At 39.6% G+C, this 13321-nt stretch overlaps 3 protein-coding genes across 7 annotated transcripts; all 3 read right to left on the reverse strand.

The window, feature by feature from the left end:
• Nucleotides 1-13: 13 nt before the first annotated feature.
• LOC139820164 (uncharacterized) lies at nucleotides 14-3387 on the reverse strand. Its single transcript, XM_071790197.1, has 4 exons — nucleotides 3166-3387; nucleotides 2292-2491; nucleotides 1356-1549; nucleotides 14-575 (listed from the first exon to the last, which is right to left on the reverse strand). Exons 2-4 carry the CDS (start codon nucleotides 2486-2488, stop codon nucleotides 388-390), a joined length of 579 nt encoding a protein of 192 aa, XP_071646298.1. The 5' UTR covers nucleotides 2489-2491; nucleotides 3166-3387; the 3' UTR covers nucleotides 14-387.
• Nucleotides 3388-3525: 138 nt separating this feature from the next.
• Nucleotides 3526-10512, reverse strand: LOC139820150 (uncharacterized). 5 transcript variants are annotated; one of them, XM_071790170.1, is made up of 22 exons: nucleotides 10328-10512; nucleotides 9651-9900; nucleotides 9475-9576; nucleotides 8006-9372; nucleotides 7805-7918; nucleotides 7564-7719; nucleotides 7316-7473; nucleotides 7162-7219; nucleotides 6875-7057; nucleotides 6579-6792; nucleotides 6423-6504; nucleotides 6053-6261; nucleotides 5751-5949; nucleotides 5437-5682; nucleotides 5237-5356; nucleotides 5016-5158; nucleotides 4750-4936; nucleotides 4588-4675; nucleotides 4376-4501; nucleotides 4136-4291; nucleotides 3966-4070; nucleotides 3526-3802 (listed from the first exon to the last, which is right to left on the reverse strand). In XM_071790170.1, exons 2-22 carry the CDS (start codon nucleotides 9766-9768, stop codon nucleotides 3623-3625), a joined length of 4311 nt encoding a protein of 1436 aa, XP_071646271.1. In that variant the 5' UTR covers nucleotides 9769-9900; nucleotides 10328-10512; the 3' UTR covers nucleotides 3526-3622. The 5 variants fall into 5 exon arrangements, with proteins under 5 accessions (XP_071646271.1, XP_071646272.1, XP_071646270.1 ...); XM_071790171.1 differs by having other exon boundaries at nucleotides 10290-10512; XM_071790169.1 differs by lacking the exon at nucleotides 10328-10512 and adding an exon at nucleotides 10133-10282.
• A 463-nt stretch (nucleotides 10513-10975) lies between these two features.
• Rpl7 (ribosomal protein L7) lies at nucleotides 10976-13198 on the reverse strand. The gene is made up of 6 exons (XM_071790198.1): nucleotides 13046-13198; nucleotides 12511-12631; nucleotides 12211-12386; nucleotides 11859-12106; nucleotides 11426-11523; nucleotides 10976-11135 (listed from the first exon to the last, which is right to left on the reverse strand). Exons 1-6 carry the CDS (start codon nucleotides 13054-13056, stop codon nucleotides 11025-11027), a joined length of 765 nt encoding a protein of 254 aa, XP_071646299.1. The 5' UTR covers nucleotides 13057-13198; the 3' UTR covers nucleotides 10976-11024.
• Nucleotides 13199-13321: the final 123 nt, after the last annotated feature.

Raw genomic sequence — 13321 nt, forward strand, 5'->3', positions numbered from 1 at the left:
ACATTTTAAAAAATGTAATATACATTATATTTATTATAATATATATAAAATACATTATTAAAATACACTGAAATGCGCAGCATGTAGAATTAGAAAAATCCCCTAAAATTAAAATGTGAATTGTAGAATGTAAAACGCATTTTCCTTATAGCTTCCATTCAATTCTCGATCGCAAGAAAACACAAAAGTTCATATACGTAACAATCCATCAAGTCGATGTCGAGTTACTTGAAGAAAAAGAAGATATAACGCGCTTAACACTTAAAATATAAATTTTACATTATTATTTAATCATATTAAAACATTCATAAAATGCCAGTTTTCTTAAAATAAAAAAAAGGGGGATTCCGCAAGCTGTAAGCACAATATCTCGCATAGTCGACGTTCCTAGTTTTCTCTGCTGTTGCCGACAGCGAACTCCAGCTTCAGCCTCTTCAGGATCTCCTCTCGCTGGTACATGACTTCCCTCCGACACAGTGGCGAAAACGCGATCGGGCACTCGTATTGCACGGTCTCGATGCATCTCGTGTCCTCCGCGCCGTCCGTGTCGAATCTGAATTGCGAAACGGACTCCACTGGAAAAGCAAAACAGCGCGATTAGAATAAATCCGATTAGTCTCGGCACCGTGACGTTGAGTTTATACGGTCGGAGCTGAAAGACACGTCGAAGTACAAGGCGCACACGCGAACGAGAGTTGATCGTTCAAAAATAGTTCCAGGATGTTTCCAAGAGCGATCGTTGAATAGCATTTATTTTGCTTCTTACTTTACGAGAATCGATCGCGCATTTTAAGAATTGCGCAAGAATCGTGGCTAAAAGTTTATCAGGAATATATTACTCGTTTATAGTCACAAATTCTGTTCCTTAGAGAAATAAGTTCATTTTATTAACTAAAATAAAAAGCGTGGCACAAAATGCAAATTCGTTTTATTGAATTAATAAATTACAAAATAAAAATAGCCATAACGTCTATAAAAAATGTCCACCTCTTGTCTTCATGAATTTCTTCAGTCAGGGTTCAAACTTATTTAATTTATTTTAATTCATCTCATTTAATACTTTTCAATCTTTCTTAGAAACAGAATTTATGGCACGACTACGTAGTTTAGGAACATATATCATTCGCGTTTTTCTAAGCTACAAAGATTCGTTCTCATACGTTTGCACGCTTGCTCTTTCTTCCTCATTGCATTCTGAAAATCTTATAAAATTTCTGAAACGTTTGAGCGAGTCTGCATAACTGCGTCAGCGATTTATACGGAATAATTGGTGCGAGACGGAAGAAAAATTGACTGCGTTTGTTGATTTAGGCATAGTGCGAGCGAGATCCACCGTGCGTGCGGTGTCCACTTACAACAGTAGAGGTCGAAGAGGAAGCAAGTTAGATGCCTGGAACTGATGACGTAGCCGTTGTCGTCCGGCTTGACGGCGTAGTGCCCGTGTGCCACGTTACGGATCATCGGCAGGTGACTTAGATGTTCGGTGTACCGCACGGAGTATTTCCAATGTTCGTAATTCCCACCCTCGTCGATCACGCTAAAATCCTCTCTGAATTCAAATAAATCAAATGCTGATCGATTGAGGAAAAAGCTGCACAACATATATCATTCTTCCCTATCGAATTAAAATGATCTGCGTCGTTTCACATCTCTCTCTCTCTCTGTATCTCGAAGATAAAAGAATCAAAATATGGAGCATACATGTATATTTCCTTTCTTTCGTTTTTATCTCTTCCTCTTATTTCCTCTTCTTTTTATTAATGTAATAATATTGATCGTTTCTATGCACGGTGGGCAAATTTGCGTTGAATTTTATACACATATCGCACGTCTCAAATGGTCCACACTCAAATTTTTGTATTAATTTAACATAATATTAATATGTTTAATGATGATAATGATACTACGTTAATATTTCAATAAATGCGATCTTCATTAAGTTAATTTTGTGTAAAATTAACATTTTTTAATAAAATAAACGTAAAAAGAAAGTTACTTTTACTCTTTACAAATGTATATTTACAAACTTTTGATTAAAATAATGCGAGTAAAAGTTAGACTATGTGCAAAGTGTGTTACATTAACATTTAAAAAAATCGTTTTTAACTTTACATTTTGAATTGATTTTAAATTAAAAAATCACAGAAAAACAATTTAATTTACATAACAAAAATATTAAGTTTACATGAATGAGCATTTAACACAAAAATTTTAATACAGCATAATTCCTAACAGTGATACACAACATTTCCAACTGCGTACCTCAGGGTATTGTCCGATTCCTTACTTACATTGTTGGGTTCAATTTTTTCATGTTGCTAAAATCGGCTACGAACTCCCACACCAATCTGGGATCCGACTTATTTATGATGCCCTCGAACATCACTTGATGCTTCTTCTTATAAACAAACAGCGTGTAGAGAAGCAGAACGCCTAGAACGCCGTGCATGATACTTCTCGTTTTCCATTTCATGGGGTTGAGACCCATCTTCTGCGCGTTGGAAAAAAAGAAAAACTGATCGTCATTTGCGTTGCATCGAAAATGAGCCGGCTCATTCTAATCCTCGGATGCATCGCGAAGAGAGATTTCCAAGGCTCTCTTTGTGGCGTTGGCTTCTTATCGATATTTTTCAAGTATCTTCGGTCACACAATTTTTCCCCCTTCTAAATAATTTTTAAGGAAATCGCTCCTTTAACGTTCTTACACGATTTATTAGAAGAAAATCATGCATCATCCAAGGATTGTTCTTGCACCCAATCTCAATTTAAAATAAAATTTCAAGACCTTTATTAAACTAGCAACATTATATAATTGTAACTATAAAGATAACAACGGATGATGTTGCTAGTTTGATAATATTGTTCAAATTTTACTATATCTAATTTTACTTAATTTATATTTAATTTTATTATGCAATTGTGTTAAAATACGAGCAGGTTTCGGGCTCAGAAGTGCTTTCCGGTATTTCATTTTTACAGTAATAAGATGCGCAAGTGAAGCGAGTGGAGAGGAGTGCGTTCCAAATATTCGTGTTCTAAAGACGCGATTTCTTCCAGAAGCGTGCAAGATATAACGCGGAAACCCTCGCGGGGATCCAGCGGGCTCGGATGCGTCACTACGAAAGCAAGACCTTGTTAAATAAATGAGATTCTTTTCGCACTTACCGCACCGTCGGGAAGACCGTTCGACTGGCGCGGCTCGGCGCGGGTTCGCGGGCACTTCCGGTCGGAAGCCTTATCAGTCCCGATGCAATTTCGAGAGACGGCGATAGGAGAAACCTCGGCCGGCGAGATAGCGGCTCTCCGCCCGACGCGCTCCGATCCCACACTGGATCCCGCCCGTTGACCGGTATCCGGCTTTTTTTTTCTCTCTCTCTCTCTCTCGCTACGCCTCGTCGCTACGTCACGCTTTGTATGAATGTAGATGTGTTCCAGGGCCTCCAGGGCCGGCAATAGCGAGAGATTCCACGACGCGCCTCGTCGAGAATCTGTGCCGCCCGCACAGCCGGGAGAGAATTCGTCTCGTTACGTGATGAAAAATTTATTCGACATTCATCTTGCACATACATCTTTTTTTTTATATACACAAAAGGGTGATCCGCGAAATTCCCGACTCTGGCGTTTAATCGAGTTGTTCTCCTTTAGAGAGCATGGATTTCACGTGCTCCGGTAGCCGAGTATTGAGTTCGTGGGTTGTAATGGAACTGGAATTCATGGAACTGATGTTCAACAGTCGCACCAAACCGCTTTGGTAGCCCGTCGCGAGCCACAGATAACTCCATGCATTTGGATTCCAAGTCATCTAAAAAAAAAATATATATATATATATATATATTAATTTTATCTTCTATCAGCGCTTCGTATTTAGTTACGTTTCTATATCGAGAGCAAGGAAAATCCGTGATTCTTGAAACGTGCTTTTAATTATTTCGAGGAAAAATAGGAGAGAATCTTCGCCAGCGTACCCGGTTTACAGAAGTAAATGGAAATTGCTCGATAGGGAGAGACCTCAGCTTGTCGTTGTTCAGACTATTCTTCAGCTTACCTCGGGCGACGTTCTTTCTCAAATTCTGAAATAGAAAATTGATTAACGTTAAGATGTAAGATATTACGAGAGAAACGTTTGGCAACTTACCGTTAAATTATCGTGGAAAATAACACCAAAACGATCTTTGCATTTGTCATAGGTTTCTGGCATGTAGTAATATTCCTTGGAACTTTTTTCATCATTACTTTCATCGCTATGTTGTTGCTCCTCTAAGAGATCCACCGTCTGGATGAAAGAGTTCAACTGCGACAAATTATAAAAATGTATTACAACAAAATACTTGATTACATTACGAATATAACGATGTAAGAAGGTACAACTTCCTACCTGTCTTTTCTTAGGTAATAATTTGTCTCCATTTGGACTCAACAATTGATGAAGAAAGACAGTCATTACTTCTCCAGCTAAAGTGCCGTGTGCAATAGCGTTAGCATGATCAGAAACAGCGAGACCCTGAAAAATCGAACGTTATATTAGGAAAGTGTACGCTCGATCGTCATCTGAAAGAGACGAGCAGAGGTAATGTGTGATGTTCTTACATAAGTTGGCGAGTTGGTCGCTAAAATTGGACAATACTTGTGTCCGAATTCTCTCACTGGCACCACCAAGGTATGCATATAATGGTACCTGAAGAAATAATCGCGTCAGAAGTGACTTTTATCGGTTATTTTAATCCTCGCGCGCGATAAAATAATATCTACCCAATCGCATCGTCGAAGCTAAGAACTGCACAGGGCCAGTTGGTCATCCACACGCCGTTCACTACTATGCCCCTCTTTACACAACTTTGTGGCATGCCTGTCTCTTCCAGATCCCAAAATTTATACGATTTGTCTACACTAGCGGAAGCGAGGAATCGGTTTTTGTTGTGTGGAACTAGTGCCACCACTATGCGAAAGAACAAGACAATGCGTTTATACACATACATTTTTTTTCCATTCCCTTGAACGAGACAAGATTCACTTACTGGTAATTGCGTTATGATGAGCAAAGAAATGTTTGAATGCGTCTATGAATTTTGTACTCTTTCGTTCGGTGAGCAAGAAAGGAGAGGTAGTCGTGAGGTGCCACAATCCGATGTAACCGTTCGTGAAACCCGCCGCGATGATGCTGAAAAGATATTTACAATTATTCTCACAATAGATACGTAAATCGTAGGAAAAATTATTTAGATCGCGAATATATTACTCGTGTCCGTGCCCCTTCGTCCACGACAGCTTGGTGCACTGCCAGTCTTGTTTGCCAGCGTCATACGTAAGAATATTTACAACCAGCGTTATTACCGGATCGGTCTTGTAAATCGGCCACCTTAAATGCAAAAATCGCATAAGAATTTTAATGAATAACGGAAAGAGAGATAATGCGCAATCAAAAACAATATAACTCACGAATTATATTCCGATTTCTCGAATTTAAGTTCGTCCGCAAACGGTAGCGAATAAATATTTATACATCCGTCGGAGCATGCAGCCGCGAGTAATCCCATTCGTCTGAGCTTATTTTCATCCATTTTATAATTGTCAAGATCGACATCCTGATAACATCCTGATGGGCACCACTCTAAGCACCAAACTGTACCATTGTTATGCGCGATCGCATAAGCTAAGACAGGTGATCTTTTTTCGCTGTTGACTCTGAAAAGACGTGATACAACGTAATTTCAATAACTTTATAAATGGTCGTAATGCCTTGAGTTACTTACTCGTGATTTAAAGGTCCAACATCCCATATCTGTATGACGTTTGGTCCCGAATATTTCTTTCCCACGGTATATTGGCTTTCCATCGTGGGATGCGTGCTAATTGCGATGTATTGCGTCGGGTTCTTGGAATACATCGGTGATGGAATGGGCAGCCATGCTAACGCCCATACAGGACCGCCGACGAAAAATGTTGACACATCTAAAACAATATTACAATTGAATTTTTTTCCGAGAGGTTCTTTGCTAAATATTTCAATGTATCATAATTTATAGTAAATTTATAGTAAAATCTTGTAAATTACCTTTACAAGTATCACCCTCGAACCTATTTATGCGTTTCCAATTGTCATCAGAACTCTCTGTATTTCCCGATGAATTGACGCTTACACATTTGAAAGCCATCGAAGCCGTTTGCTCTGGCAAATACGTTGCGGCATCGCTATCTCCCAATAACGTGAAACAATTCGGCGCATCATCTTCGAACAATGCCAGTTCATAATTGTTCAGCTCGCTGTCACAACAAAATTGTAGATAAATCAAAGATTTTTAAATAAAAAGTTAGTTTTGTTAATGTGAATAGAAGATAAACCGTACAGCAGTTGAATTGTAGTTAAAAATCAAAGTTAAACTTTGAGAATATTTGGAACACACACGCAAACTAATCATACTTACAAATCCAGAGTCCAACATAAAGCTTGTTTATAAGTTGATTGCGGGACTAAGATAGCCGTGCTTTTGCTTTTACTGCAGGTCTCTAAAATTTCAGAGATATATCCAGTTAAACTTGCCAATTAAGAGTAAAATATGGCTTGTCTATTCGCGACTTACTTGTACTATCGGAGTTTATTTTTGAACGACGTAACTTTAGTTTTACACTATATTCGGACGATTCGGACAGACTCTCATATGAGTCCTCACTTTCCTCCATCTCGTAATCGGAACATTCATCTACGTCCTTGTAGCTAGAATGAGCCTCTTCTATATGATTTACAATCTCATCTCTAGAATCCGCGGCAAATTTGCAAATACTGCACATGAAATTCTAGAAAAGAAAGAAATATTGTTCTTTCATATATTTCATCACTCTTTCAAGTGTAATAAAAATTATGAAATACGATACGTACCTCTTGTGGTGCGAAATCACATTGACTGTAATGTTCGCAGATAGTTTCGTAAGAGGAGCACGTGAAAGTGCATCTTATTTGTTTACAAGACGCGATACCGTTTGAATCTAATTCCTTTTCCCACATAACTTTCCAAGTGCTTGGTATTTTTTTCTTTTCGGACGTTTGTATTATTACATCGTCCTAAATATATTAACAGTATATTAACATACATATTATATATATGATAAATGACAAATAGATAAAATTTTAATATATAAACGTGAATTGGAATTTATATTCATTACCATGCTTAGATTTTTCTCTTTCAAGGATTCGGTGAGTTCCAATATCTTTGGTACCGCTCTGTAATTACAAAATATATGCGTGTAATATATGTATACATATAGCTTTATTAGTAACCGTAATTTAAGTAATTTTTAATTGAAATTTTGTGCCTACTTTTCTGCCGCTTTCCGTTTAGTTTTTTCCATTAGTAAATTTGCTTCTTTAATTTTACTATGTTCTTGTTGCCTGTGGAAACGTTCATGTACTTCCACAGAGGAAGGCATCATAATTGCTTCACAGATGGGACATGTCACCATTAACGCTTCCCTTTCCTAACGCAATAAGATAGGTGAGAAACCTTTTAGTAAAATGCCACATGTCATAATATATGTTACGCAACAAGTAGGCTTTTTTGCGCTTACTTTTTCGGATTTACCGCAAAATTGCAGATGTGATATAAAACCGTTGACACTCCGTTTCGTAGCGTCACATTGTTCACAAGCCAGAAATTTGCTCTTTTTTTGCTTCAGAGTAGAAGTCAATACTCTCTTTAGTAATTTTTCGTCATTTTCAAAATCCTGTATACATAAACAAATTTGTTTTTCGTATAAATATTTATTAATAATATAAAAATCTGCAATGCGCAATCGAATATTTTATTACCAATGGCTCCTCATCCGTTCGCCAAGTCATGTTATTATGTTGATGTAAACTATGCCAAGGCCATTGTTTCTTCGGCATTTCCTTATTGCACTTGGCACAAGTCACCAATGGTTCCTATAAGTAAAAGTCTTGATTAAATTATTCACGTTATAACTTTAATATGTTGTAGCGGAGATCTCTAAAATATATATTGCAACTTACAGCTTTTTCAATGTTTTCAATGTTCGAATCCGTAGCTGCGTCTGTGTCATCTATCTTGTTACTCTCTTTCGTTGATTCAGGCTCTTTCCGTGTTGATCTAGGAATGTAGTTGGTATCTAAGGAATTTCGCGATGTTCCTCTGCCGCGTCCTCGACCGCGACCCCGACCGCGGCCTCCAGAACCAGGTCGTCGACCTCGTTTCCTGACGAAAGTTGTATCTTCTGCGATATCACTTTCATCGCTTAAGTCGCTTAAGTCGCTTGTACTGGTAATCTTAATTTTACTAGTCCGTCTTTTGTTGCGTGTCACAGATTCGGCAACGCTTATATCGGGAATTTCTTGCGACGTATCGCAGTCTCTCGATTTGTTCAGCGTGCTCTGATCCGTGGAATCATTTATTACTTTCCTAGGTCTACCCCTTTTCTTCTTGACATTTGGCATCACATCTTGATGTGTCGCTTCATTCTCATCATTTTCATTTATTACTTTCCTAGGCCTACCCCTTTTCCTCTTGACATTTGGCATTACAGGTAACGGGTTTTGTTCGTCATTCTCCACATTTATCTCACTTGCCACATCTTGATGTATCGCTTCATTCTCATTGTTTTCATTTATTACTTCAGATACCGTCTTCCGCATACTTGTGTCCTCGTCAGGTGCGACTTGTTGCTCAATTACAAGTCCTATACTTTCTCCCATCGATTTTGGATCGTTATCTGCAATCGTCAATTGCATACTCTCCGTGAATGATTGCGTCGAACTTGGCAATTTGTTCTTATCTTTAACTAATATCGACTTTTTCTCGTCCTTATCTTCGACAGAAGCTCTCAAATCCGAAGGCAGTGATCTTGTTGGTTTAGCTGGTAGTGCAGTTATCCGATTCCCGACTTCCTCAGTTTCTCCCTTTTCTTTCAAATTAACATCGTGAGTTAATGGGAAAAAATTACTCGATATGCGATCATTAATTTTGCCCTCCTGGAAATTCCTTTCATTTTTATCAGGTACATTCTTGTTATTAACTAAATGAACATTGTCCTCTCCATATAAATTATTATGTACAATGCTTGTACCACTGTCTCTGGATATTGCCGAGACGTCTGTGTCTCTCACTTCCACAGACGACGTTTCCGGTTTATTACATTTAACGGAGGACAACAGTTTCCTTCCAGAAAATGTGTTTGGGGTACACTCTAGAAATGTCTTTCTCATTTCATTAAGACAATCAAATATTAAATTGGTTTCACTGCTTGCTACACTGCGCAAGGCAATTGAATTACCAGATTCAGGTACATCGTTTCTGCTATCTAAATTTTCTCTCCCTATATTTATCTGTCGGCCTGTACAGCCCGATCTTCGATCATTGATTCCTATATTGATGAAATCCTTCAAGTTACTCTGAGTATGAAGTAACCGTGTATCTTTGTGTAAACAATTCTCGTCGTGCGTATCTAGAATAATGGATGTCTTACCACATTTATTATTTTTAACATTGGGATACCGATGAATGTCCGTCGCCTCGTCTTGCCTCCTATCCATTTCTGATAACAGGATACCTTCGTTTGAAGTAGACGCTTGAATTGAAAAGTTAAAGGTATCATTAATGCCGTCTTGAAGTGGAGTTACAGAAAGTAGTAAGAATACCTACCGCGAGCTGTGTCATTAATACAATCCTGTAGCTGCTCAGAGTCGGGAGGGGGTAACATCGTGTCAACTTTGGATGTTGTTCTAGGTCTATCCGGGCATTTACTTCTTCTAAATGACATGTCAGACGAGCTGTCCCTTTTCTCCGTCTCTGTCTCTCTTGTTCGCAGGATACAAAGAGGATTGAGACAACTGGAAAAATTGAATCTCTATGCTTCAACCCAGGGATATTGGAACGGAGAGTTTAATTTCACCTGTAACACAATTATTGTTTTTTATAGCACATGTTCTTGGGAATATCGCTTTATTTCGCGATATTTTCTGGTAACGATAAATAAAACGGGGAAAAAAAGTGAGGGGAAAAAAAGGAGGCCCAAAGGGATTCGAACGTGGAACGCGTGACATTGGGGTCCGAGTAGTCCAACCTCGTTTACTGCTCTAAAAGCGAACTCGCGCCTTCCGCGTGTTAGAAGACGAACACGTTACCCTGTTCGTTCGCCGATACTCCGAGCGGAGTGTTCACAATTCCTGCATTTCTGTCGTTATAACGAAGCGATTTCGCGATTCCTCGTCATTTTTGCAACGTGAGCGGACAGCGCGAATAGGTTATACGTGTCGTCCGTGTGTTATAAGTTATAATTACTATAGAAAATGCGCGCATATGCGCGTTACGGAACGTACGTGGCCTGAGTCATCCACTTTAATTTTTCTTAATTGAAGTCTACGCACTTATCGCGTACGAATGCGGCGTATCGCGCGATAAAAATGCAGTTTTTTTCCCCCTTTTTTTCGTATCTGCCGTTGCGTGCCCGAGTGCCCGCGTGCATCCTTTAAGCAAGGGCACACACACTTCTCCGTAGAACGTAACAGTAAGAGTAAGGTTTCGACCACGCGCGTCGCTCGATTCGGCCGTCTGTAAACGTAGAAGTAAGAATCGAGCTACGCGATTGGTCGAAACCTTACTGTTACGTTCTACGACGCGCGTGTGCCTCGCCGGGCCGGGAATGGCGCGATATCGATCTCGCAACTCGCGGCGTGCACATAACGTGCCCGCCGGGGGCTGAGTGGGCTCTCCTTGTTCCGAATCAAATCGAGGAACTTATGATTAAATATTGATTAAAAAAGCGACGTTTCAACGATACCTTTCAGAAATATTGAATTTGAAGATTTCTTAATTCTTTTAATTTTTAATATAAGAGAAATTTTACAAATACTAATAAGTGTACTTTTTTTTAGATATCTTGGTTTTACAATATTGTTCTATTTCTAGTGCACATATGTAACGTATTAATCAGGTGTATGTGAATAATTGACAACAGGAAACACGAGTTTAGTTAGAGGATTTACGAAGATTTTATTTACGAAGATTTCTATAAACTTAAATCATCCTTCTGAGGAGCTCGTTGACTTTATCCTCTCGGTTGCCGAAGTCGCCGCCTTCCACGTAATGGTTGGTCTTCTTACGCCACCCACCGTTTGGCGTATTAAGCTGGAAAACGCATCGAGAAATGATTTTTGATACAGATACGCAACGTTGTTTCCGAAGGAACAAAGTGATCGAGATACGAAATGCTCGTTCTTGAAGTATCGAAAAGAATGTTTGAGCTCGTCTTAAATTTATGATATCAAAATCATTCATCAGCAAGAAAAACTCGTATTGCTCTTCGACATAGTAGGAGGTTAATAGACTCTGGATTAATCTACAACCATGCCTATGTCGCGGTACAAAATATCATGGTTTTTTTCCTTTTTTTTTTTAATATCTTGAAGGGCGCATACCTTGAAGGGCCATAGGAAGTTGCTGGCGAACTTGAACTTCGGACCGACGGTGAATATCTCGTGGATCAGGTCTTCGGTACAGATGATATTAGATCGACCTAAGTGTGAAAATAAAATTTTCTTCTTTCGATAAATTGTTCTCCGACCGTTACGCAAAGTCGATATCAACTCATATGTATAAATTACTACAGTTTTTGTATCAATTCGAAAAACACCTAACTATGGCGATTATATAGTCAGGTGATAACAAAAATTGCTTTATTAATTTCCGACAAACTGGAAAGGAGAATACGTATGTTTCCGAGACTCCCATGGATTCGTCAGCGACCTATTTTCCGAGAATATGACGTGCGCTATTCACGGTCTCGTTAATTTTACGGGCAATCGATCTGATAAATTTGCAGAAATATTAGGGAACAGCTTTTACACTAACCAAGCTTCTTCTCGATGATGGAGTTGCTGGTGATCGGTACGCGCTGCTTGTTTATCTTGGCAAAGCCACGTTTGTAGATCAATTCCCGCACCGACTTCAGATTCGGGTATCCCCACGTGATGTACGGTTCGACGATGCGCAACATGTTGATCGTAGCTTTGTTCAATTTCACGAAAACACCATTGTTGATCTGTTTCAGGCGGAACAGCTGTAACACCTTTCGTACCTTGGGAGCCACTTGGTTCACACTGGAATAATTGCGATTACATTACAATCGAGTCGAATCAACTTGAAGACTCTTTGTAAGAAAGATAGGCATGACTTACGTCAGCGACGACATGCTCATACTCACCCCCGAATACGGATGACAAATGCAAGACGCGCTTCGCCGGGAATGTAATAATTTCCACGGTTCTTAGCTTGTCTCATCAACCGGATTTCATCCCTCTCCTTCCTCCTGTATTCCTTCACATATTCTTCAGCTCTTTTGAAGATCTGCTTCCTCTTCTTGTAGCGATCTGCGCGTTGCTGCAAAATAATACAAAATAAAAATCAGAGTTAGTCGCACAATCCTTTTTCTATTCGAAGAAATATGAAAGGTTCTGTTGTAGAAGAAGGGAAATAAGCTGTCGAATCGTTGTAACATGATTACCTTAATGGATATTTGTACGCGCGCAGCTTTAACTGCCTCTCGGCGTTTTCTTCTCTTCAACACCGACTCCGGCACCGCCGGCAGTTTCTTGGTCGGAGGAGGAACAGCAACTTCTTTCTTCCTGCATGGGAAAACAAGCGTGTATAGAATAGCTTTGCCAGGCTCTCGAGTGTACACATGTTTGATAAACCACGTAAACACTCGCCAAAGTTAGGTTATGTCAATCGCGATATTTAATCAATTTTTTAGATTTCACGCGATATACAAACAGTAAAGTGAATTTATAATCGATAGGAAACAAGTTCATTCTGGCGTACGCGTATATTAGTAAACGATATTGTCGTCCCGTGAGGGACGACGACGCACTCGCAAACTTCGAGCTGACAATCCCGTTTGCTCGCTCGTTCAAAGTAAAAATATGGATTCGCTAATACGCATGCATCATAGAGGATTATTAGTACGACATTTTTGCATTCGCGAAATCATGCTGTCGGCTGATGCGGCCGGATTTCGCGAGCCATCCAAGTTTACTTACGCGTCGGCCATTCTTACACGCGATAAAGGACCACTTAACCTCTCCTTGCCTCGCGGCACCTCGCGGCCAGAGAAACAGCTCCCGCAAGTCCCGCACGTGGGCGCGGTAAAACGTCACGTGGTCGCAGCAACGTGCAACGCGACGGCCAATCGCCGTAGTTGGACTGAAAGCGAGGAGCTCATTGGTCGAAGCGAGAATTACGAGATTCCCCAGATTATTGCGCTTGAGATTTACGGAAGAGAAAAAAAATCACTAGATGACGTAGTGAGATTGCCA

Source organism: Temnothorax longispinosus, chromosome 10, assembly GCF_030848805.1.
Source record: "Temnothorax longispinosus isolate EJ_2023e chromosome 10, Tlon_JGU_v1, whole genome shotgun sequence".
NCBI classification, from domain to species: Eukaryota; Metazoa; Arthropoda; class Insecta; order Hymenoptera; family Formicidae; genus Temnothorax; species Temnothorax longispinosus.